Source organism: Harmonia axyridis, chromosome 6, assembly GCF_914767665.1.
Source record: "Harmonia axyridis chromosome 6, icHarAxyr1.1, whole genome shotgun sequence".
In the NCBI taxonomy this organism is placed as follows: domain Eukaryota; kingdom Metazoa; phylum Arthropoda; class Insecta; order Coleoptera; family Coccinellidae; genus Harmonia; species Harmonia axyridis.
This window is the reverse complement of record NC_059506.1, coordinates 3,172,614-3,199,008: the sequence shown is the minus strand read 5'-3', so window position 1 is coordinate 3,199,008 and position 26,395 is coordinate 3,172,614. Positions and strand designations below refer to the sequence as shown.

The following is a 26,395-nucleotide window of genomic DNA, read 5'->3' as shown; positions in this document are numbered from 1 at the left end:
AACCTACTAAGCTGCTAAGCGATTGTTTTTTCAAAACCAAAAGATGATTTTTATAATTTTCTTATTTGCTGATCATTAAAAACCCATAAATCCGATTTGGAGGTTCGATTGAGACATAAGTGTTGATAAATATGTTGGAAATGGAAAAACCAACCATTTTGATTTATCGTTTTGTTTGCCCAACGTGGAGAAATCGACCCTGAGAAATCACTATGTTACCATTACATATATATCTCACTCTTTAACAGACTGTTTTGTTACCTTTCTTTTTGGAATTCACGTATTTCATAACATTTCAACTTTGACAATTTTGCTGGTCGCCTTGTAAACTTTGATTGAAATTATTTAATTTGCGTTCAGTTCATAATAATGAATATACTTACAATTAAAATTTATATGGCTCTTTCATTGACAGTTCGTTCTTCGAGGAATTCAGGATTTCTCAGGTAATAAACAAAATTAATTATCCAGTCAAAGAATTATTTGAGAATGTACACTGCGCAAAAAAATTAACGCACATTCTGAAAATCTCAATTTTAATGAAAGTTAATTCTACATTGACTTTATAACTTATTTTTTATGTTCTCTCGGGAAGGTTTTGAACGAAACAAAACACATTAAATGGAAGAAAAATTCAGGATTTCACCGAATCTTATGTGAAAGAAGAGAAATAAACAATTTTCAAAATACTGGAATGCTGATAAGTGATTTAATACTTGGTATTTCCACCCCTTGCGTTAATTACAGCTCGGCAACGACGGTTCATACTCAAAATGAGTGCTCTTAAAATGTTGTGATCTAATCCTTCCCAGATTTCTCTGAGTTGGATTCCTAAGTCATCCTAGCTGGATGATTTTCTGAACTTCTCAGCCTTCTATTGATGTTGTCTCAATCCTGCTCAATCGGATTGAGATCTGGACTTCTTGCTAGCCATTCCATTTGAGAGACTTCAACCTCTTCAAGATACTCCTGAACGATGCGCGCACGATGGGGTATGGCATTATCGTCCATAAAAATGAAATTTTCAACAATGTATGGGGCAAATGGCACTACATGCTCTTCAAGAATGTTCCTTATATACCTATCAGCATTCATAGCTCCATTATCAACGAACTCTAGGTCTGTGCGAGCAGTCAAAGATATTTCACCCCATACCATAATCGATCCTCCCCCGAAACCAGTAGTATTCCGGAAATTGCACTGAGCATATCTTTCATCTGTATTCGATCTTAAGATTGAATTAGTATTGGTATTCTTTTATTGTTCCTGAAGACGACAAAACTGTTTCTTAAAGGCGAAAATCAAAACTGGAAATTCAGCGAAAAAAAAGTGAGGTTAGTTTAACCTTGAGTATGAATCAGTATTGTCCTTTGAACATTAATAAGAGGAACGGAAATCGCCTTGTAACTGATGCATTAGTTTTGATGCCAACATTCCTCCTTGTCTTACGAGACACTATAGCAGTAGCGTAACATAATTTGATTAATTTCGAAATTATCAATTCATGCTCAAAAATAGTTTACAATGTGATTTATTCATAAAAGTTCTTTCGTGTTTCAAAAGGGTCAATGTTTTTCTCAGCTAATGATTTAGCTGTTGTGAAGTTATGAAAAAAGGTTTCCTGATATAGCATTCAACAATCAAATCAGTATTCTCCACGCCTATGGCTCGCACACATAATCGGCTAGCTCGATTGTGATTGGTGACACTAAACTTCCATCTCTCTTGTATTCGGGATCGAGCACAAATGAAGATTCTATTGAAAGGACTCAAAACATTTGCTTATATCAAAACGGTAAATTTAAATTTATAAATTCTCAAAAGTGTCATAGCACTTAGTGAAAAAAAAATAAAACCTAGTCTATGATATTTCGTTTTTTCTGTGTGCATAAGATTGACATGTGTAGCTGACAGCTGCTCGCCTTATGTATATCAACATCAATGTACGATGTCCGACAAATTTCCATTAGTTAGTTAAATTCTTAAATGAATTTTTTTATATTTAATTTTTATCTTGATTTAGTTCGAGAAAAATAATCATTCGATCGTAAACATGAATCGGGTGCCTAATGGTATGGTTTGAAAATTGATGCCCTATATATGCAGTTATCAATTTGAATTTTTTATTTTAGGAGGTGCTGCTATGGCACAGGAACCGGAGAAAAGTAAAGATTGGCAACTTGAAATACTTATGGAAAAATTAAGATCTAAAGCAGCACAATACAAGACATTACCTGAGATTTCTAAAAGTGTTAGAATGACTATGCTGGTAAATATCCTAATTTAGGAATATATATTCATGATGTTTGAATTAAAATTTATTCCAGGATAAAAGATATGCTGTAGATAGTGTCGAAAAAAGTCAACATCAAAAATGTTTGGATACCTTACAATATTCGATGAAAGTTACTTCATTACAAAGTATGGTTGAAAGATTAGAAAGTTTAACTAGACAACTAGGGTATGTTTTTACTATGTGCTTACATTACCTGTAATTTTTCATGAATATTATTCATATTACAGATTGAAATTTGTGGTTGGACCATCAGACGTTCAACTTTTTATATCTTCTGATATGTTTTATTTAGAAATTTTATTGGACACTTCAGGTATAGTGCAGGATGTTAAAGTACATCATGAAGGTAAAAATGAGCAACAAAGCTGTGCAGAATTAGTTAGCTGTTTATCAAGAGGAGATTTCCAAGATTTCACTGCACAGTTAGAAGGGTTTGCTTCAATTTACCAGCTAAACGCGGAGAAAAAAGTTAAGAGTAAAGCTTTCACAGCTTTGCAATCTTTAGAATCAGATTTAAGCACTCTAGCTCAACTACAGTCTTTCATGAAGGAGCCTTTTAATTTAATATATAAGTCCCCTGTTGGTATCTTGGAAAAAAGGAAAGGTGGCCATCCTATGAAGTTGACTTATTTTATTTCACCTTATGACCTAATTAACATTAGCAAGGGAGAATTAGAACCAATAAGTGTGGAACTGATATCTAGTAAAAACTTGGGGTACAGTGTTTCAGTTTGTATGGAAGGTTCAGTTGCCCATAAATTACAGACAACTACTCTAATCACTGTTAGTAGAACTATGAATGGTAAAAGGTAAATATCAGCTGAATGTTAATTTCAATAAATTGATCCTAAATATTCCAGTACCCCTTCATTTGCTCCTCTGAGTGGGCAGAACAGTTCTGTTATTCCGGCAACTTTCGTTCTTAAGTTGAATAAACCATTGCCTATGTGCGTAGCCTTAGCTAGGCAGCTCCAAGTGGTCACAGAGCTTGAGTGGCTTGATTTTTCTAATAGGAGACCTCTTTTAGACTTGATTGTTTGTCAAAGTAGTAATGGCAAGATGAGGTCAGAAAATAATAGAGGGCTTTTTGTGGTGAGTTGAATTTTTACTTTATTTTTCACTAGTTTTGTACAGGGAGGGCAAATAAGCGAGGTAAGCGGCTATATCTCAGGATCCACTCATCGTAGAGACTTGCGATGAAAAATTTTACAACTAAAGTGATAAAGAGAACACACTGGAAATTGTTTTGAAGTTCATACCTCTACCGCTAGGGGGCGTAATAGCTACCGTCGAGTAGAAAAATGAATTTTACTCGAAAATGTTTCATATGAAGTTGAAGAAAAAATATCATCACTGTAATCCTTGGAAAATTCTCTATCTTTTTGAATTGCCACTTTCGATTTTACGACATCAAATAAGAGTAGATGAAAGGGAGAAATCTGACTGATTGAAATGCCTGTAACTTCAGTTTGTCTCAACATTTTTGAGCAAATTAGATCTCGTCTGAAAGATAATATCTTGTTGATTGAGGACAAAATATAGTCATGATAAATTTGTTTTTGCTGCTTTCGGTAGGGGGCGCTAAGTCAGAAGTTCATTGTTTTGTTCATTTTACTCCGAAATTTCAAATGAAATGATAGGATTTCCTTAACAGAAACAGAAATTCCATCAAAGTTCCATGAAAAAACCTGAAGGTCGCAAAGCGATAATTTCAGGCGTTCTGAAGTTATGTCCGAAAGAAGATATAATTCAACTGATGCACTGCGAAAAACCAAATTGTGTCTTTAAGTTCTAAGAGAAACAGAAATCCCATCAAATTTGTATGAAAAAACCAAAAGCTCGCAGAGCGATTGCTTCAGGCGTTCTGGAGTTATGGCCGAAAGAAGGCACAATTTAGTTTTTCAGTGCATCAGTTGAAGAATATCTTTTTTCCTCCAGAACACCTGAAGCTATCGCTTTGCGACCTTTTGGTTTTTTCATACAAATTTGATGGGATTTCTGTTTCTCTTAGATCTTAAAGACACAATTTGGTATTTCGCAGTGCATCAGTTGAAGAATATCTTCTTTCGGCCATAACTTCAGAACGCCTGAAATTATCGCTTCGCGACCTTGAGGTTTTTTCATGCAAATTTGATGGAATTTCTGTTTCTGTTGAGAAAATCCTATCATTACATTTGAAATTTCGGAGTAAAATGAACAAAACAATGAACTTCTGACTTAGCTCCCCCTACCGAAAGCAGCAAAAACAAATTTATCATGACTATATTTTGTCCTCAATCAACAAGATATTATCTTTCAGACGAGATCTAATTTGCTCAAAAATGTTGAGCCAAACTGAAGTTACAGGCGTTTCAATAAGTCAGATTTCTCCCTTTCACCTACCCTTATTTGATGTCGTAAAATCGGAATTGACAATTCAAAAAGATAGAGAATTTTCCAAGGATTACAGTGATGATAATATTTCTTCAACTTCATATGAAACATTTTCGAGTAAAAATCATTTTTCTACTCGATGATAGCTATTACGCCCCCTAGCGGTAGAGGTATGAACTTCAAAACAATTTCCAGTGTGTTCTCTTTATCACTTTAGTGGTAAAATTTTTTACCGCAAGTCTCTACGATGAGTGGATCCTGAGATATAGCCGCTTACCTCGCTTATTTGCCCACCCTGTACATCTCTAAGTAGATATAGAATTATTAACTAGTTAAATTAATTATCTTTTTTATTTTGTAGAACTTGCCAGATCAGAACCACTGTTATTTCATGACGGATAACAAAAATGTAGAAGGGATTCTTGTCAATAGTATTCCTTTTACTCATCCAACTAAGGTAGCTCAGATTTTGGTACTCTTAAGACAGCAGGCTCTCTTCAATACTCTCATCTCAAGTTGTGTCAGACCTAAAAGCCACCAGAGTAAGTAATCTATTGTTATTTTCTTGATACATTGGAATAGGTGGAACAACTATTTTCTCTTATTCTGTGGCAAATCCGTTCATTCTACCACATTTTATAGAACGAAATTGTGTGAGAATATCACACAGATTTCATGGTTATATTTCATAATTATATGTTGGTACTCAGAACTCCCCTGCCTATCAATAATAATAATAAACTGACTTTATTCAACAAATGTACATACATTTGCCCCGAAAAGGCGAAGATTAGCTGAAGCTACTCTTAAACTCTTAACCTTTTCAGTTTACAAGATAAAAAAAAAAATATCTACCAATATCTCAAAATTACTACATGTATGGAAATATTCCATTAATTTCACTAAAAATTTGGTGAATTAGACAAAATAATGTATAATATTCATACAGAAAGCTCTTCTAACATTTGTTCATAAAAAAAAAAACAAAAAGTGGCGAGTTTTTAAATTCTGAACTCGTAGAATATCAATGCCTTCTGCATTTGTATTATAAATAACCATTTTATAATTATGAAGTGCCCAATGGATAATTCAAATTGTTGGTAACATGTTAAGTTACTTTTTAGCTTTTTGAATTCTTTCATAATTGAAAAAATAAATTTTGTTTTAACTTTAGACAAGTTCCAGACCGTTCTTGCATAGAATTCTGTTTCATATATCTGTTAAAAATAACGTATATATATATTTTTCTGAATTCATGTTCGAAATACAAACAGGTGGCAAGCTAAATCACCTGACCTAAATTCTATGGGCTTCTACTTTTATGGAATATTAAAAGATATAATATAAGATGTTAGGTCAGGCGACCTAGCTGGCCATCTGTTGGGGCATCGAACATGACATCAGAAAAACACCAAGTATGCTATATTTTTGAAATGGTAATTTTCAGCTTTATCGAAATATGTAGAAATATATACAGGGTGTTTCATTATATACCGGACAAACCTATATAGTCATGTAGATGGCACCGGGAGAATAATTTTTGACTTATGACATATACCTTGTTTTCGAAGCATAAGCGAGATACAGGGTGTGACCAATATTCTATTGTATGTGGTCAGTTATGTTTAACCTTTGAAGTTACAATTTTTGGTCAAATCATAGTATTTTTGAGTGCTCCATTCAGAAAAGGTAAATGAAATTCAATTTGACCACCAAGGAAAAAAATTTCATACGTTGCAGGTTTTCCGCCATTTTGAATTTTTTTTGTCAAGGTTCTTTACCTCTTCTGAATGGAATACTCAAAAATACTATGATTTGACCAAAATTGTAACTTCAAAGGTTATACATATATAACTGACTACATTCAATAGAATATTGGTCAGAAATGATGTTGCACACCCTGTATCTCGCTTATGCTTCGAAAACGAGGTATATGTCATAAGTCAAAAATGATTCTCCCGGTGTCATCTACATGACTATATAGGTTTGTCTGGTATAAAATGAAACATCCTGTATATGTCCCATTAAAAAAAAAATCATAGCGATATCCCATGAAATATCAATTTGAGGAAAATTCAATTAAAGTCATTAAATTCTATGTAAAAAATTGGTTTCAGATGGTTTTTTACAGAAATTACAAGTTTTCAAAAGAAAAATAGTTATAGCAATATTTCAAAAATGAACATTTTCTAGAAATATCCTGGAACTATGTAACTGACGCTATGCAGTTGCGATTTTTTCCAATGAGTTTCTCATGAAAATTGGCCCTAAGACACCAACATCAGTCTCTCTCTAGTATAGAAATAGTACTTTCCATTCAGAAGTGTCCAATTTGGTCCACCCTGTACAGTTAATTTTGGTTTTTGGAATATTTTAACTAATTTCATCATAAAATAATGTATTTTAACTGTTGTGATGTTTCAACTGTTCTTGTATTCTGTTGACTATAATTTTAATTCTACTGATAGTTTCAACTTATTTTTTAATGTTGTTGTTCAAGGCTGTTCCTGAAATATATCAATGGCATGTTTTTTAGAATTTTTTCAACATTTTTTTATATCAAATTCGATCACAGTTCAAACCATTTATATATATAACTCATTATTCAAGTGCTATCAATCATGTCTCTTTTTCACAGCGTTCGAGAACGTTTTCATGTTGGAAATAACTGCTCTCTCTTGGACACACATATCTATTTCCCTAGAACATCCGACAGAAGAAAGTATGGCAACTGCGGAGATGGACCTGTCAGACATTTCTAGGTTAACTTGCAAGATACATACACCAGGTACTCCACCGCCACCTACAGCTCCAGATACGGCCTCAGAGTTGGTTTCCCAAGTACTTAACAAAAGCTTCTCTATTCCCGTGATGATACGGGCCATCATCAAATTCTGGGAGAGGCAATCCCTTGTTAGGAGGAACCACTTTGGACTCGGAAACAATGGACATGAAAATTTTAGTTTACCCCTCGACTCCTGCGACCCAGGAGGTGGTAGTGGTCCCAAAGGAGGCGTAGGAGGACCTGGGGGTAGTAATCTTCCGGAATTCGAAGGCTTGGACGGTGGTGGCGGTAACAGAGTGAAACAGGAGCTTTGTCACACCCAGACCTCCAATGTGATGCAAAGAGAGATGTTCTTGAACGAAAGTATCATGTCTAATCCGAATTTTCAGAATTTCCCGTCTTCTGAGGGGGTGCTTGAACTGCTGGGAGCCCCAGGTGAGTGAATCCGTTTTTTCAGCTCAAAAGTTGTTTTTTTTTCTTCTAACCAGTGGCGTTTTTAGACTTCGAGAAGTAGGGTAGTTGCTTCTATCATTCCTTTGAAGCACCTCACCTCTTTTTTCATTTCCTCATTATGTTCTTCTAAAGCTGATTTCTTTCAATTATCTCGTTCATGCTCGAAAACTTCTCTCTATGAATTAATTAATGTAGATTGTTCAGATGAAGAAAAACTTGAAAAATTTTTAGGACCTCAGCTTGCGGGTAGTTTTGTAAAATTTTGAATTTTTGGTTCTGTTAAAGCCTGTTCACGAGAAATTTATTAGGTCCAAATATAAAAAATAATGTACAGAGTGAGCAAATAAGCGAGGTAAGCGGCTATATCTCAGGATCCACTCATTGTTAGAAACTTGCGGTAAAAATTTTTATCACTAATGTGTTCAAGAAAACACACTGGAAATTGTTTTGAAGTTCCTACCTCTACTGTTTGGGGGCGTAATAGCTATCGTCGAGTAGAAAAATGAATTTTCTTGAAAATATTTTAAATAAAGTTGAAGAAAAAATAACATCACTGTAATCCTTGAAAAATTCTTTATGTTTTTGAATTATCAGTTTCGATTTTACGACATCTTATAAGGGTGGGGGAAAGGGAGAAATCTGACTGATCTGTAACTTCAGTTTGGCTCAACATTTATGAGCAAATTAGATATCCTCTGAGAGAAAATATCTTGTTGATTGAGGATAAAATATACTGATGATAAATTTGTTTTTGCTGCTTTCGATAGGGGGCGCTAAGTCAGAAGTTCATTGTTTTGTTCATTTACTCCGAAATTTCAAATGTAATGATAGAATTTTCTCAACAGAAACAAAAATTCTATCAAATTTGCATGAAAAAACCTAAAGGTCGCAAAGCGATATCTTCTGGCGTTCTGAAGTTATGGCTGAAAGAAGATATTGTTCAATTGATGCACTGAAAAACCAAATTGTGTCTTTAAGTTCTGACAGAAACAGAAATTCCATCAAATTTGTATGAAATAACCAAAAGATCGCAAAGCGGTAGCTTCAGGCGTTCTGGAGTTATGACCGAAAAAAGATATACTTCAACTGATGCACTGGAAAACCAAATTGTGTCTTCTTTCGGCCATAACTCCAGAACGCCTGAAGCTATCGCTTTGCGATCTTCTGGTTTTTTTATACAAATTTCTTGGGATTTCTGTTTCTGTCTGAACCTAAAGACACACTTTGGTTATTCAGTGCATCAGTTGAAGAATATCTTCTTTCGGTTTTTGTTTTATCATTTTATTCGTTGTGAAAATTGTGAAATACACTTGAGATAAACTGTCAAAAGAGAGCTCTGTAAATAAATTGAATATCAGACGAGTAAAATCGGTTATCACTACATTCTTGAGAGAATATTTAGTTGTCAAAAAATCTCTTCCTCATTTTCTTCATTTTTAGGTAACGAAAAGAATACCAAAAGAGGACAGAAGCGATCCAGGAGTGGTGAGGATTCCTGGAGGTCCAAGAGCCGGAAGACGGGAGAAGAAGATGTTCTATTAGAGAGCTCTAACAGCAGTGATTCAACCTCAGGGAGTACATTTCTTTCCCATCAGGATGCCACAGACTTGGCGAATTCAAATTCAGCCTCCTTGGGGTATGTTTTCTTTTTTTCTTTTGCTACTTCTTATTATTTGAAGTATTATTTATGGTTGCAGACTTTTTATATCATATACTTATATAATTTTTTGGAAGTTCTCATATTTTTATTGAAATATTTTTGATGTTTTTGGAGCAGATTTCAATCTGATTTAGAATTGTCTGCTATGGACTCTTCTGAATTAGGAGGTATGGATAAGAATGTGGATTCAGACCGTGACGATATGGAGGAAGAAATGAATGAGAAAGTTAGACAGAATTCTGAAGTCAAGTCTCCTATGGATATGTTATCCGATTTAAATGACAAAAACTTAGTACCTTCCAATGTAAGCATTACGCCAATAACAAACACTGCCAGCCCCTCTTATATTCAAGGTAAGTGGCCATTTCCAAACAGTTTTTCTCCAATAATTTTCTTTGCATTTCTCACCACAGGTGGTATTTCTGAGAGACGTGCGTCTGTTGAACTATCATCTATGAGTCCTTCTCCTTCATCCTTAATACCGAGCACAATAACAATCACTCCACTTCCCCAAAAGTCTTCATCAGAAGATAAATATAAAGAAAGAAAAAGTAGCAAAAGTAAATCGGACGATAAGAGTCGAATGGAAAAAAAAAGAAAACGAAAAAGGGATGAAAGTCCCATGGGACCTCCAGAGAAGGTAATCGATGCATTCAAAAAGAAAATTATTTCCTAAATTGAGTCGATTATTACAGATTCCGCACAAGCAGGATCCACTTTCGAAGCCTGTTTCAGTCAGTATTAAGCCATCGGAGTCTCCTCCTCCTTCCCTTAGCACCCCTTCGTCTCCGGGGATCTTGAAGTATTCTGCATCACCTACTCACAGAAGTATTAGTGGAAAATTGAGTCCTAGTTTGGCGAAACAAAGTCTGAAGGGTCATCACAGTCCGAAACACAGTCCCGCTCATATTCCAAGTAGTCCAAAACATAGTTTAGGAATCTCCAGTCCCAAAAACCATGGTAAGTGCTGATAAATACATAAAAGATTTTCAGTTGATTATTTCAGTATTACTTTTTTTTTATCTTATCTGCTTCATTATTCCTGTTCTATAAACAAAAAAGCATGCAAAATCTCAAAATTGAAATACATACAATAGTATAAAGAATATTCGTTATACTATGACTATACAATACAGGGTGTCCCGTAAAGACCACGTCAAACCGAGGGAGAATGTAGATCAAAGGATAACCCACCTGCTATGGCAAAATTCCCATTATAAAAGTCTTACCGTTTTCGAGATATTTTTTTTTTTTTTGAAAATAATGAATTTTTGCCCCTTTCAATAGTTTTGTCCTTACGGTTGGTACAATTTTACACCTTTTTGGTAAATTTTTTCAGTAAAATATTGCTGAAGAAGGATTTCAACGTTTACATCAAAAACATCCTCCGAACATTTTAAAGGGGGGCTATGAGAAATATTTTTATTGGAAATTTTGGTAGTGGATTGTTTTGTTCATGAAGTTTAGCCCATCGTAGTGTAACCAAAATGTACCGAGCTACTGCTGCACATAACACCAATAAATTGTCTGTTTGATAGTGATTTCAAAAAGGTATCACACAAGTTATTTGTTATTGCTGTTTTTATCCAAATGAGTACGTTTCTGACAAAATCAAGTTGGTCAATTCTGTTAAGAAATCTTCGATGTTGCATTACTTAGTGAACAATGGCAATTGTTTACGTGCGAAAATATTACTGGCATAATTATTCACCTCAACGAAATTCAATTTTGCGAAAACATCATGCAGATCCAAATTTTTTTAATAAGATCATTTGGAGCGACGAGTCTTCCTGTACCAAAGATGGGTACATGAAGACCTAAATCCTCTGGACTTTTAATATTGGGGCTGCCTAAAAGACAAAGTATACGCAACACCCATACGTGATGAAGCCGAATTGCGTATGCGTTCTCTCAATTCGGCTTCATTACTTATGGGTGTTGCGTATACTTTGTCTATTAGGCAGCCCCAATAATAAAAGTCCATAGGATTTAGGTCAGGTGAACGAGGAGGCCACAAAATTTCATCTCCTCTTCCAAACCACCGGTGGGGATAAGTTCTATTCAAATGTGCGGCAATTTCGAGTCCGTTATGTTCTGGGCATCCATCACGTTGAAACCGCAGACTACGTCGCAGCGCCAGTGGCACATCTTCCAATAAAATGGACAGCTGACCGGTTAAAAATTCCAAATAATTGTTTGCGTTCAGTGAGGGCGGCAGTTCGATCGGGTCCAAAATTTCACCATTAAATAGTCCAGTGCATAAATTGACCTTGAATCGATATTGTGATCTATCTTCTCTCACCTCGTGTGGATTTATGATATTCCAACTATGCAAATTGTGGAGATTTATACACCCATCCTTGGTAAAGGAAGACTCGTCGCTCCAAATGATCTTATTGAAAAAATCTGGATCTGCATGATGTTTTCGCAAAATTTGCCGGCAAAATTGAATTTCGTTGAGGTGAATAATTATGCCAGTAATATTTTCGCACGTAAACAATTGCCATTGTTCACTAAGTAATGCAACATCGAAGATTTCTTAACAGAATTGACAAACTTGATTTTGTCAGAAACGTACCCATTTGGATAAAAACAGCCATGTATTTTTTCTATGAATAACAAATGACTTGTGTGATACCTTTTTGAAATCACTATAGAATAGACAATTTATTGGTGTTATGTGCAGCAGTAGCTCGGTACATTTTGGTTACACTACGATGGGCTAAACTTCATGAACAAAAAAATCCACTACCAAAATTTCCAATAAAAATATTTCTCACAGCCCCTCTTTAAAATGTTCGGAGGATGTTTTTAATGTAAATGTTAAAATCATTCTTCAGCAATATGTCACTGAAAAAATGAACCAAAAAGGTGTAAAATTGTACCAACCGTGAGGACAAAACTATTGAAAGGGGCAAAAATTCATTATTTTCCAAAAAAAAAATATCTCGAAAACGGTAAGACTTTTATAATGGGAATTTTGTCATAGCAGGTGGGTTATCCTTCGATCTACATTCTCCCTCGGTTTGACGTGGTCTTTGCGGGACACCCTGTATAAGTTACTAGTAACAAAAACAAGTCCAACTTCTGATTTCGAGGCTGTCTCTTCTATATTTGTAAAATTAATTTTTCATCCTCTCTGAAGAGTTTTGTTTGGTATCAATTTTAATGCATTATCCACGGCTAACTTCAAAATATTGCATCAGAGTTTTTATTGATTCACTACAATTTTGAAATTTATAAATTATATGAACTGCGAAATGAGCTTGTCAACAACAATTGGAAGGAACATTATACTGATCTCAAATCCATTTACAGCATTGTTATTGATGTGCTGATGATAAGATATCATAAAAATTAAGCATGGCTCACGAGTCCCTAAAGCACTTGCAACGTTGAAAGAACTCGTTGCGCGTACTTGAATGGTTTACTTATACAGGTTTGGTAAATACATTAGGAAATATAGAATATTCAACGTCATTCCAGAGAATACTCATGGTCCAGTGGAACAGAGTAACATCAAAACATCTGCGTGATACAATATCGAATAAACTCTTTCAATGGTTAAGTGGGGATGGTCATCGTAGCGGCCTGCTCTAGAGCTGCGGCTCGAATACACTGCGCAAAAAAATTAACGCACATTCTGAAAATCTTAATTTTAATGAAAGTTAACTCTACATTGACTTTATAACTTATTTTTTATGTTCTCTCGGGAAGGTTTTGAACGAAACAAGACACATTAAATGGAAGAAAAATTCAGGATTTCACCGAATCTTATGTGAAAGAAGAGAAATAAACAATTTTCAAAATACTGGAATGCTGATAAGTGATTTAATACTTGGTATTTCCACCCCTTGCGTTAATTACAGCTCGGCAACGACGGTTCATACTCAAAATGAGTGATCTTAAAATGTTCTGATCTAATCCTTCCCAGATTTCTCTGAGTTTGATTCCTAAGTCATTAAGAGTAGCTGGATGATTTTCTGAACTTCTCAGCCTTCTATTGAGGTTGTCCCAAACCTGCTCAATCGGATTGAGATCTGGACTTCTTGCATGCCATTCCATTCGAGAGACTTCAACCTCTTCAAGGTACTCCTGAACAATGCGCGCACGATGGGGTCTGGCATTATCGTCCATAAAAATGAAATTTTCACCAATGTATGGGGCAAATGGCACTACATGCTCTTCAAGAATGTTCCTTATATACCTATCAGCATTCATAGCTCCATTATCAACGACCACTAGGTCTGTGCGAGCAGTCAAAGATATTCCACCCCATACCATAATCGATCGTCCCCCGAAACCAGTAGTATTCAGGAAATTGCACTGAGCATATCTTTCATGTGAACGTCTGTATACAAGGGAACGTCGATCACAATGGTAGAGGCAGAATCTAGACTCATCTGTGAAGAGAACTCTTTCCCAATCAGCCTCTTCCCAATGGATATGCTCTCTCGGAAAATCCAAACGCGCCCTTCGATGGGCTGGGGTAAGAGCTGGGCCTCTTGCCGCGACACGAGGCCTTAAATCATATTCTCTGAGGCGATTTCTTACCCCATGAGTTTGCTCAAGCTGATTTTGAAGGAGGCGAGCGGTTGCAAACCGTTGTCTCAACGAAGAAACTCTCAAGTAACGTTCTTGAATGGCAGTTGTTACCCGTGGTCTTCCCTGTCCTGGTCTTCGGACATTCATACCTGTCTCCCTGAATCGCTGCAACATTCTGGACACACTTGTATGGGAAACTCCATACTCCTTCCTGCAATTCTTGTGTATGTCCACCCTTCTTCTCGTAAAACTACCGCTTGGGCACATTTCTCTTGGGTCAAATTGCGTGTTTCGCATTGCATAGCGATCGAGTGTAGAAAATCAAACGAAAGAAAAACTATTGATCACTAGAATTGATCGAGAACAACTGATTTCAGGGGCCAATACATTCAAAATCTGATAATCTCACCTTTTTTATTCCTGCTGGGAAAAAACATCTGTATTGAAGAAAAACGTTGAAAGTGGATAACATATGCATGCATAATTCTGATAAAAATAATTATCATTGAGAACACCTTCAGTTGTAGAATAAATTTGAGATTTCCATAATGTGCGTTAATTTTTTTGCGCAGTGTAATTCGCTCTTCTACTGCGAGATGAGTTACGACCATTTTATTCCTTGTTGAATGAATTAGAATTGTCGTGTTCATTTTCAACCGATATAACCTTACAACCCATCCCGCGGTTGGAGAGCGACTGTCTATCAAGCCTCAGAGCTTCCCCACTTAGCCATTGAAAGAAAACACTTGTTTTTTATAAGCCTGTATATTTACTTCGAGGAGATTTTAGTAGACCCATCTATTGTCCTAGTGAACTTTGAGCCTAAAAAATGTTATTTTACTTCAAGGTGCCTCACCTAAACATCCGTCAGCTAGTGGTTCTGGAAAACCCAGCATGTCGACCTTGAAAAGTGCCACAAACTCGCCAAACAGTAAATCCGAATCAAAAACAAAATCCGGTCCAAAAGAATCGTCGAGAGATAAGGACAAAAAACAATCGTCGACTTTTCAGTCCACTAGCAGTAGTTCCAAAAACAAATCGTCTTCGAAAATCAAACCGACAGATTCGAATTTTAATTCAGACATGATAACATCTGCGGAGAATCAGATATCTCCAGGGGCCGTTTCTGATTCTAGTAGTAACCTAAACCAGGCAAGAAGAAAAGGTAAAGTAATATCATTCTAGAATTTTATCTATAGTTTGGTTGCATGCAGAGGAATGACTGAACTGAAAACTTTTAAGTTAGTAGCACTGATATACATGGTGTCCCAAACTCGATGGCCTATTAGACGGTTCTGGAAAACTAATCATAATTTTGAGCTGAAAATTTGCATATTGGGATTTGAGACAATGATCTTTCTCCCTAAAATATTTTCAGATCTCTACAACTTCCGGTAATACCGGAAACAGACTACTACTTCCTTATTTCAAATGGCACACCCAGTATATTATTGCATCATTAGATAGCTTTTTTGATGGTAAAAATTCAACGGTTCATGAGTTATTGGGATTCTTATGAAAAAAAAGGTGGCGTTGAGGACTCACATTTTTTTGAATATTTCAGCAGAAAAAGCCTTTTTCGAAAAAAATTTGTTTTGTTTCGATTACGCAAATACGTAGTATTATAAGACTGTTTTCGGCTTGGACCAAAAATGTACAGGGTGTTTATAAGAGGATCATGAACTTGGACAACTCAAATTCATCAAAACTCAAGATTTTCAAATTAGAACCTATATTTTTTATTATTTCAGTCGATTCCACGTACAAAAATAGTGGGGGTTACTTCAGCAAACCCTATACCTAAAATGAATACTTCAAGAGTTATCGGGGAAGAACTTCAAATGAGGAAAAACCGCTATTTATAAATGTGGGAATAACTGTCTGTTACTTCCATAAAACACAGAAAGAAAATAAAATTCGATGTTTGGATAACTAAATTTTACATTTCATGAATTTTAATTAATTTTTCGTTGGTATTGTTGAGAAATCCATAAACCAATACAATTTTCAATCACGAATAATTCATTACAATTCTTGATCTGTCAAATTTAGTTATGAAAACATCGAATTTTATTTTCTTTCTGTGTTTATACGGAAGTAACAGACAGTTATTCTCACATTTATAAATAGCGGTTTTTCCTCATTTGAAGTTCTTCCCCGATAACTCTTGAAGTATTCATTTTAGGTATAGGGTTTGCTGAAGTAACCCCCACTATTTTTGTACGTAGAATCGACTGAAATAATAAAAAATATAGGTTCTAAATTGAAAATCTTGAGTTTTGATGAATTTGAGTTGTCCAAGTTCATGATCCTCTTATAAACACTCTGTACATTTTTGGTCCAAGCCGAAAACAGTCTTATAATACTACGTATTTGCGTAATCGAAACAAGATAAATTTTTTTCGAAAAAGCCTTTTTCTGCTGAAATATTCAAAAAAATGTGAGTCCTCATCGCCACCTTTTTTTTCATAAGAATCCCAATAACTCATGAACCGTTGAATTTTTACCCAAGGTATGGCATATTGCCGAAATTGCCATAAAAAAAGCTATCTAATGATGCAATAATATACTGGGTGTGCCATTTGAAATAAGGAAGTAGTAGTCTGTTTCCGGTATAACCGGAAGTTGTAGAGATCTGAAAATATTTTAGGGAGAAAGATCATTGTCTCAAACCCCAATATGCAAATTTTCAGCTCAAAATTATGATTAGCTTTCCAGAAACGTCTAATAGGCCATCGAGTTTGGGACACCCTGTATGTTCACGAATTACGTAAATCTTTAACATAATCGATAGAGTTAATTCATATTAAATATTTTTTTTATTCATATAAAATTTTTAATAAGTCCTTAAATAATCTTTCAGGTACGTTGTCAGCCATAGTGGATAAGTTGAAATCTGCACAGCATTGTGAGACAGGTACAGATCTCTCAGGAAAGATGAATAACAGAATAGAAAGGGACAGAAGTACAAGTAGTAGTCAAGTTTCTAAATCCGGGGATTCCAAAAGTACAACGACTAAATCAGGAGATCCGAAGAATTCGGAATATATGGTTAAGCCTAGTTCGGACGGTATAAAGTTGACTATTAACAAGACCCGTACCAAAGATGCAGTCAAGAGTACTGGCACCAAAACTGGTCCTCCCAAAGTTCATACAGGATTGAAACCAGGTTAGTTTTGTGAAAGCTTTGAGACTATTCTCTTGGGTGTATTTTTAGGCTAGTTATTTCCAATAATGAAGATTTGAAATTAGGTAATGAAAAGTAGGGGTCAAATTTTGGAAATCATATTATGAAAAGTGTAATAGAATTATGAACTTTGAACATTATACTGAGTTATGTCTTGGTCCGAATCTCACATCTGTTTCAATGACATATGTCAAACAGAACTGTCATCCGGAGCGTCTTATTAAGATGCATAGAAAACGTGGTGTGTCTACTTATACCTGTAAAACTTTCAGACAAAACGGGTGATTTTTCAGATTTATACCTACTTGATTTCGAGAGATCGCGGTCTGTTTCAGATGGCGCATACATCGTTTACATTTGACATTTCTCTCAATTCTCGACTCTTGTGAACCAAGGGCGTAGATCTTTTTTTTCTTGGGGGGGGATAATCGAAAAAAAAAAATTCTGACGACAACTTTTACTCATATCTGTACTGTTAGAAAAAGAAGTTTGATAACGAAGTTTGAACCACATTACTCAAAATAATTTTTTTATTACTAATTCAGTTGTTTTTACCTTATACTGGGTGTTCTCAAATTAGAGTTACGAAGGAATATGAGAAATTACTTGGATAATTTTGAGAAAAAAAAGTTTCATGAATATGAGCCCTCAAACGCTTTGCTTTCAATATACAGGTTGTTTCTAGTGTGTCGTACTTATTGTGATGCTTATTCAGTTTATCAAATATTTATTAATCTTCGCTACAGATTGGGTAAATAAATACCAAAACTTATAATTAATTCATTCATTTGAGCTTACTAGCTGGATCTTCATAATAATTTGGATTTTCCTGAGGATTACTAGAGATTTATTCTCGAAATCGATAGCAGATACGACAAAACTATAACAAACCAAAAAGTGTAGTACTGGACCAGAGATTTTTCTACATTTTTCTAAACTAACAGCCATTCACCAAAATATAGTTTTGGGGAAGGAAGCAGGCATCCTTCCAGAAAAAATATCACCCTGTAGATTTGCATTCAAAATTAGCATATCACATGGTGAAAACTTTAAACTGGAATATATATGGCCAATTCAAATTAAATATCTTGTGAAGGGAAGGTTATAGGAGAAAAAAAACTTAAATTTTAACAGATGAATCTCAAAACAAAATGTTTAGGGACTCATGTTATAGGACTTTTTTTCTCAAAATGATCCGGAAATCTGTCATTTTCATTTGTATCTCCAAGTTAGAACACCGTGTAATTACCCCCTGTATCCCCCCATTTCTACGCTCTTGTAGTGAACTTTATATTCTATGGTAAATCATTATATTCCATTCATTTGATTAAAAATTCGATATGAACTGAATTGTAATTTATTGTGAATTTTTGCAGTGTCTAAAATTAGTATTTCCTTTTTAAACGGCACCAGGTAGACAGCGGGAATTCGAAAATTTTTGAAGAGCTCCCCCTTACAGAACTCTGGTGAAGCAGAACACCAAAGCAACAGTTGAGTCTCTCAAAAAGTCTGAAACAAAATCGAATCAGTAAACACACCAGGTATTCTATGCATCAAAATCTTATGTTATGCCATTTAACAATGTCGTTCGTTTACCTACTGCTGAACTTGTGAAAACCTACTATAAAAGTAATGATTCTGTAGTATGTTTCGTACATTACAAGAAAATTTTATAAAATGTCGGGATCTAGTACAATTCAAGAGATAGTAAAATAACAAAGATCTAGTGGTCTTGGCAGATTCCAAGATTCCAGATTGGTGTCCATCTGAGCGTATAATTGTTATGACAGTGAAAAAATTCGAAGAGACGGAATCCCTGACTGATGCAAAGTGTGTTTTAATTACGTTTACTCGGGAACCACAAATTGGATAACTTTTTATTTTATATTATTAGAACTTTACTTGATTTAAATAAAGGTTTTTGGAATCTGCCAAGACCACTAGATCTTTGTTATTCAACTATCTCTTTAATTGTACTAGATCACGACATTTTATAAAAATTTCTAAGAATTATTATTTTCCAGAGAACTTGGAAATTATAAAACATTTTTGTCAAATACGCATCTCATCTTAATTTTTCAGGCGTTAACAGTGGTCCTGCATCCAAGAAGCCTCAGCAGCAGCAGCTACAGAATCATAAAACAACATCCTCGCTTTCCACATCTTCCATGCCTACCTCTTCCAAAAACTCGCCTAAACTAACCCTCTCCAGTCCAAAATCTTCCTCGATAACTTCTTCCATGTCTTCCAGCAACAAATCATCAAAAGCCAGTGCTAGCGGTCAAACTAAAGACAGGGTATCGAAATTGGGCAAGAGCAGTTCGGAAAAGTCGGTGTTTTCTTCCAAGGAGAGGGGAAAATCAAGTCCCACCCCAAAAGATGAGCCTGATACGGCTTTCAAGTACAATTCTTCTCTGAAGATGGAAGGTTTGGTGAAGCAGCTGGATAAAAATTTTCAGATTCCGAAGCTTTCCGCTAGGATGGGGTCGACTCAGATGGATGACAAGAAATCTTGTTCCAAGGTAATTCCAACTTCATTTATATTTTGAGATCGGTCTATAAAGATAGACATGGATTCTGTAGACATCCATATTCCATATACAGGATGTCCCTAATTCGATGCTCACTGAAAGAATCTTGTTAAAAGGTCTTTAAGGACCCCGATCTCTTTTTTCGAAATAATAAGTTACCAAAAAGCAGATCATAGATATCTTTGGTATAATCATTTTAGCAATAGAATGACGCCATTAAACGCTTTCCTGCATTGTTGCCTGACTCAATTTTTTCCAAGTTTTATCATCAAATCAATATAATGAATAACAATTGCTTGTCTAAATATTCTCACGTTTTGAATTTGTGTTCAAGTTTGAAAAACTGTGAACTTTGCAGGATATTATTGCATATTGTTTTATTAACCAAACCAAGCCAATTTCTAAAGGATGAAATGAAATCGTCAAATTTGAATTAGGCCAAACCATTTTGTCTTAAAAATTCAACTTTATTCATCAACAGTCAAAAGTTCAATATCTCGATCCAGACTTAAATCTATGTTCCGAAATTTTGACAAGCATCTGCCTGCTATTTCGTTTGTTTGTCATCTTGGGTAGAGTTATGCGGTACTGATGATCCCTAATAAGGGTGAAACCGGTATATCGCTATTCTCCCTCGATGACATGCATTCTCCTTGGGTTACTTTCGATTGTGATTCCTACGTAATAGCGTGGAAGTCTTCTGTCTGACAATGGTTATGTTGATGGCATTTTGCTGATACATTAACCAGATAGATAATTAATATCGTATGATATTATTACACTATTGGAAATTGTACTTCTTTTTCTTTTCATCTTTTGAAGCTTGATATTAACGAGAAAAAAGTGGTATGGCACTGGTGGTGCAATTCTTAGTGGTCTTCCCTTCAGTATCTCTTTATATTAATTTTGCTCCTAGTGCAGTTGTGAAGGTGTTGATTTGTCTGCTTCACACAATATTTAGTAGACCTGCAGTCTGTTATTGATAAAATGGTAAAAAAGTTCATATGTACTTCTTAAACTGGAGCGGTCATATATACAGAGTGTTTCATTGGGAATTGGAAATACTTCAGAGGTGCATAGGTGGCACCAAGGCGGTTCTGGAGATACTCCATTTATTGGGTCTTAATGTCTTCGTAGCCGAGATACAGGGTTTTTTATGAAATTTGCCCGTTTCTTTCAGAGGCCATATCAAACGAACCAAACGGGAAATTTTCTTCATATTTGCCAAATATGTTCCTAATTGATAGCTCCAAACGTATCATGCAATAACCGCCTTGAAAACCCAGGTCCGGGTTAACAAAAAATTATGAATCGTTTGAATCTTCGAAACAACGGAATTTTGAAAATCTGTTTTAATATTCGGAAACACCACTAAAAACTAAACTGAGACGTGTACTTCAAATTTTCGCGCAGACAGTTTTACTGCACAAATTTTCAACGTGAAAGTGAAGTTTTTGAGAACTTGGATACCTGAAAGTGGTTTGAAGTTACTTTAAACAATGAATTATCAAAAATATAATAATAATAATATAATTATTTCAACATTACTCTGTAATTCAATTTTACATTGGTTTTCCTTTTTATAGCTGTATACTATTTCAGTTTCTATTTATTGAGAATTGAGTTGGATTAGGTTGACATCGTATGTTTTGAAACTATTATAAACAAAAAACATAATAACAAAATAATTAGATGAATAACTACAAAAACGGCTCGAAATGTCCTCCATTTGATCTAAACATTTTTTGTTCGTTTCAGAATATCTCGAACTGCTTTCCGAATCACATTTGGATTATTTTTCATTTTCTGGCTAGCCTCTTCTATTTTTCTGATTAGCTGATCCCGAGTATTGATTTCTGAGGAAAAAACTAACGATTTCATGTGACCCCAGACATAAAAAAAAAATTGTGCAGTAATGAGAAACGACGAGAGAATAACTCAAAAATAAAAACTGAAATGGTATACAGCTATAAAAAGGAAAAACAATGTAAAAATGAATTACAAAGTAATGTTGAAATAATAATGGATTCAATATTTCTGATAATTCATTGTTAAAAGTCACGTTAAACCACTTTCAGGTATCCAAGTTCTCAAAAACTTCACTTTCACGTTGAAAATTTGTGCAGTAAAACTTTCTGCGCGAAAATTTGAAGTACACGTTTCAGTTGAGTTTTTAGTGGTTTTTCCGAATATTGAAACAGATTTTCAAAATTCCGATGTACAGGGTGTTTTTTCGAAAATTCAAACGATTCATAATTTTTTGTTAACCCGGACCTGGATTTTCAGGGCGGTTATTGCATGATACGTTTGAGCTATCAATTAGGAACATATTTGCCAAATATGAAGAAAATTTACCATATCGTTTGATATGGCCTCTGAAAGAAACGGGCAAAATTCATAAAACACCCTGTATCTTGGCTACGAAGACAGTAAGACCCAATAAATGGGGTATCTCCAGAACCGCCTTGGTGCCACCTATGCACCTCTGTAGTATTTCTGTTTCCCAATGAAACACCCTGTATATCGAGTAAATCTCCATGTTATGGAATATTGGAAACGAAACTGGAATGAGTATTGTACAAAAAAAATTTTTTTTCAGTTATGTTTTTATTGTTGAACTTTTTTTTCAATGAATGGAGTTTCTTTTGTTTTTATACAATTACATTTTGTTTTTGTTGATAGATTTCAATTTTAGTCTTTTATATAAATAAACTGTATTTCTGCAGGAAAACCCTAACAACCTAAGTCGCAGTCCGTCAGATTCGAAAATTTATGATCTCATGCCAAAAGGTGACTCCAAGTATCCACTGGCCATTCCAAATAACAAGATTCTGGAATCGATGGAAAGCAAAATGAGGAACAGTATTACACAGAACCCATCCATGATGAACAGGAAGGACGAGGAGGACGAAAATGGCCGAAGGGACCCTCTTGCAATTTCCTACCCCATTTCAAACTCAGTTTCCAATAAGACTTATGGAACCGGATGTAAGTGATCTAGTGGTTAAATCAATTTCATCATTCAATAGTGTAAACTTTCCAATTTAAATCATTCTTTTCAATCTTCACAATATCTAACTCGACTTTCTTCATTCTTCAAACTTTTTTATGACAATTTTATATTTTCCAATTTGGAGAGCAATTCTCCAGTAACTTGGTGAGTCCTGTCATTGAATCATTAGAGTTTTGATTTCGTTACTAATTACATGATTATTAGCTTTGTTAACGTGTCTGATTCCGAACCAGTTCATGAATTTTTGCATGTGTCTTCTGAAAAGAGTATTGATGAGGTATTTTTGTTGAGGTAATAAATACTTTTGAACTTTTTGAGATACAAAGAACCTCGATTTGTGCTAATGGTAAATTATTATTTCTTACAAAGATTTTCAGTGTAAGGTTATTGTGTTACTCCATCATATGTACTTCAGAAAGCTCGTTGGATAGTATTAATTCAACATGAGGAAGACCTGTTCAGAATATTTCTTATGTTTTTTAACATAAATAACACTACACAGTTTGACTCAATTCCAAAATTGTATATACACAATGTGAGTTTCAAAAAAAAAAAATCGTGGCGATTTCAAGATCAAGTAATTTCCTTGTTCAATTCAATTTCTGGCTTAACCGTAGATTTTAAACTGATAACACAGTCTAGTGAAACCTACAGTTGGACAAAGAGTATATCATAATAAAGATTTTCGTTTAAATCTAAAATGTTCACATTCATTTGATGAACATATAATTAGTGAAATTAGAAGTGTTACACCCAGAAGGAATAATTTTTCCAGGTTGATTTTTTGATAATGTTATATAAAGAATCAAAGATAATTTTTGTAAGAAATTTTAGTGGTAAATAATCGGAAAAAATATAATAAAAAGATAGTCACCCTGGAGTAGTTGCACATTAACAAAATCAGGTTTTCAGTGTATACTTGTGATATCTTGTTCCAAGCAAATTGAACTTCGTGGATTATCGTTGCCCAAGTTTGAAGAGCATGCTAAGTGAACAGACTTACCACCATAGCTCACATATTGTCAGTGTGATTTAAATCTTTAGAATGAGGTGGCACGGAAAAACTACTCTGTTAATGAGTGTGGCAATATGCTTCCTTGCTCTTCGCTCCTAAAATAAGCTCTCTATTCTACCCCAATTTCGGTCTTTTAACAGTGTTATCTGTCTAAAATTTATAATTTATACATGTGCAACGCGCAGCATTATAGTCGACAGAGCTGAAATTCCTATGGAACCCCTTAGAGGGTTTTACAATAAGAGGTTTCATTTTAATATTACAAAAAGAGTATATTTTAAGAGTAATCTATGGATTTTTATTTCATTGTAAAGAGAAAGGTATGACATTAACAATGGAAAACGATATCAGCCAAATGGTCACCACGACTACAGTTGCAGCACCATATCCTTTTTATTAATTTTTCCATGACCAATTTGCACATTTTCTTACTCGATTACGTCAAGAACTTCATCTTTAAAGTTTTGAATCGATTGTGGAGCTTTGGCAGAGACCTTACCTTTCATTTGAACCAAAAAAAAATTCTAAAGGTGTTGAATCACAAAATCTTAGTGGCCGATTTTTATAATCTCTTCGAGAAATAACACGACCTGAAATCTTTTATTGCTATTGTCTGCTTGTGTGGCACGTAGCGCCGTCTTTTTGCGAATAACGTCGTCCACATCAATATCTTCCAATTCCGGTGTTATGTCATTTGTGAAATGTCCAATTCCAAGATCAACGAGGAATCGACAAACCAGGGTTTTCAACAACACTACAGGTTACAACAGCGATTTTCTTAGTTGTTCTTGAGCGACGCACACAATTTTTATTCTTCACATCACTAACTTCTCCTAAGAGCTCACATTTTTCCACCAGTTTCACAATTGAAAGCCGAGAAGGACGACAAAAAGTGCCTTAGTTTTGCGAAATGCGATTGGAAAATTTCATCCATCTGAACATCCTTAAAAATACCTAATAAATTTGATCAAAATCTGACGAATATAGGTAATAGCGTTACCAAAAAACAACATACTATGGAATGCTGACTTTTTAGCAGCGAGGAGAAAAAGCATGGTGCCACAACCAATTGTAACCTAGGCTTATCTGAAACTCCTCACAAAAATTTTAATATGATAAGACGGTTACATTTTACCATATCTTGAATATCGGTTACCAAAAGATCAAATTGAAGAAATCAATCCATCTGGCTGTAATATTTGTCCTCTGAAACCACAAATCCGAAATAAATCACTACAAACAGTTAAGTATACCTAACCAGAATTGGTCGGTGTTGAACCCGAGAACAAAGCTATTGATGCATTCAGACAGCTATCGAATCAGTCCTTACATTTTTTTTTCTAGGATGGAAGCGCAACTTTCTTCCCAGGCTCTTCATCTGTAGAAAATTGTGCCTTTTCTATGGGTTTCACATACCAAAAAATGCAAAATTACAAGACGATTAAAGGGGGCTCAAAAACTGTTTAAAGATGCTGTGTGCATATCTGTGGATGGCTATAGATGCTTTGTTGCAGTTTTTATTCGACTGTAAAACAAGACTTACCAAGTGATTTATGTAAATAATTTACAGGGTTCCAAGATACCTGCCAATCTGTACTTTCGCTCTATTCTTTTATATGTTTACTGATACTGTCTTTTCCTTCTGCTGAAAGTAGAAAACGTTTTCGATTTTTAGTCTCGTCCACGGACCAACCTCTAAGTCTTTCGATGAAATCTGCAATGGATTTGGCTAAATTCGTCGCACCTGATACTCCACGAGACAAGAGGGAGACTAAGAAAGTAGGCAACATGACAGACTGCGATATGTTGTTGGATTTCAGCAAAGGGAGTGACGGTAGTAAAACAACTACAGCTCCCTATCCTTCATCGCCTTCTGTCAGTGTGCACATAGTTAAATCTCCTGCTCCCCACCCCAGTCCAAGAGCAATCTCTCCACGATTGGTAGATGACGAGTTGGGGGATGAGACATATGTGGGTTTGGGGAAATAATGCATTGATTGTGCCACTTTTTAGGTTAATCATGCGATCTGTATATTATCAAATCAAATTTGTATATAATATGATTGACTTAAATAGTTTAATGAATAAAAATATTGATTATTTATTCAATTCGATTTTTTCTTCAGTAACACCTTTGGATTGGTAAAACAATATTTGCAAAAAAAAGGACTTTTTCTTGAACAAAGTGCAGAACTTAACTTTTGTTTCTTCTTTGAAACTGCTTTTGTCTTGATGTCGTAGTATAATTGTTTGAATTGAGTCGAGGCTACTTACATCTGGCAGCAAGAAGTGTTGATATAAGTTTTTCCGCAGTTTCATGAAGGAAAATATGTGTTTTTATGAAGAGGCAAATTCTTTGAAATTTGTGCCTAGATAAATATTAAAAATGATTTTTGAGGAATATACAAAAAAAATGGCTTATACCTTTGATTGGTCATTTTTTCATTTTGGATTATACAGGGTGATCCATAGTGAGATATACAGGTGTTCCTAAATTTGAGGTACAAAGAAAAGAGATTTTTTGGATAATTAAAAAA

General features: G+C 34.9%; 1 protein-coding gene across 2 annotated transcripts; it reads left to right on the top strand.

Annotated features, from left to right (window-relative positions):
- Nucleotides 1-1,909: 1,909 nt before the first annotated feature.
- LOC123682598 (mediator of RNA polymerase II transcription subunit 1) lies at nucleotides 1,910-25,967 on the top strand. Of its 2 annotated transcripts, none has more exons than XM_045621324.1 (16): nucleotides 1,910-2,072; nucleotides 2,133-2,269; nucleotides 2,328-2,461; nucleotides 2,524-3,105; nucleotides 3,157-3,388; nucleotides 5,031-5,211; nucleotides 7,308-7,889; nucleotides 9,348-9,543; nucleotides 9,685-9,920; nucleotides 9,981-10,207; nucleotides 10,263-10,527; nucleotides 14,960-15,277; nucleotides 16,976-17,281; nucleotides 19,382-19,821; nucleotides 22,557-22,818; nucleotides 25,534-25,967. In XM_045621324.1, the coding sequence occupies exons 1-16, from the start codon at nucleotides 2,054-2,056 to the stop codon at nucleotides 25,845-25,847; spliced, it is 4,431 nt and encodes a 1,476-aa protein (XP_045477280.1). In that variant the 5' UTR covers nucleotides 1,910-2,053; the 3' UTR covers nucleotides 25,848-25,967. The 2 variants fall into 2 exon arrangements, with proteins under 2 accessions (XP_045477280.1, XP_045477281.1); XM_045621325.1 differs by having other exon boundaries at nucleotides 25,203-25,967.
- The last annotated feature ends 428 nt before the right edge of the window (nucleotides 25,968-26,395 follow it).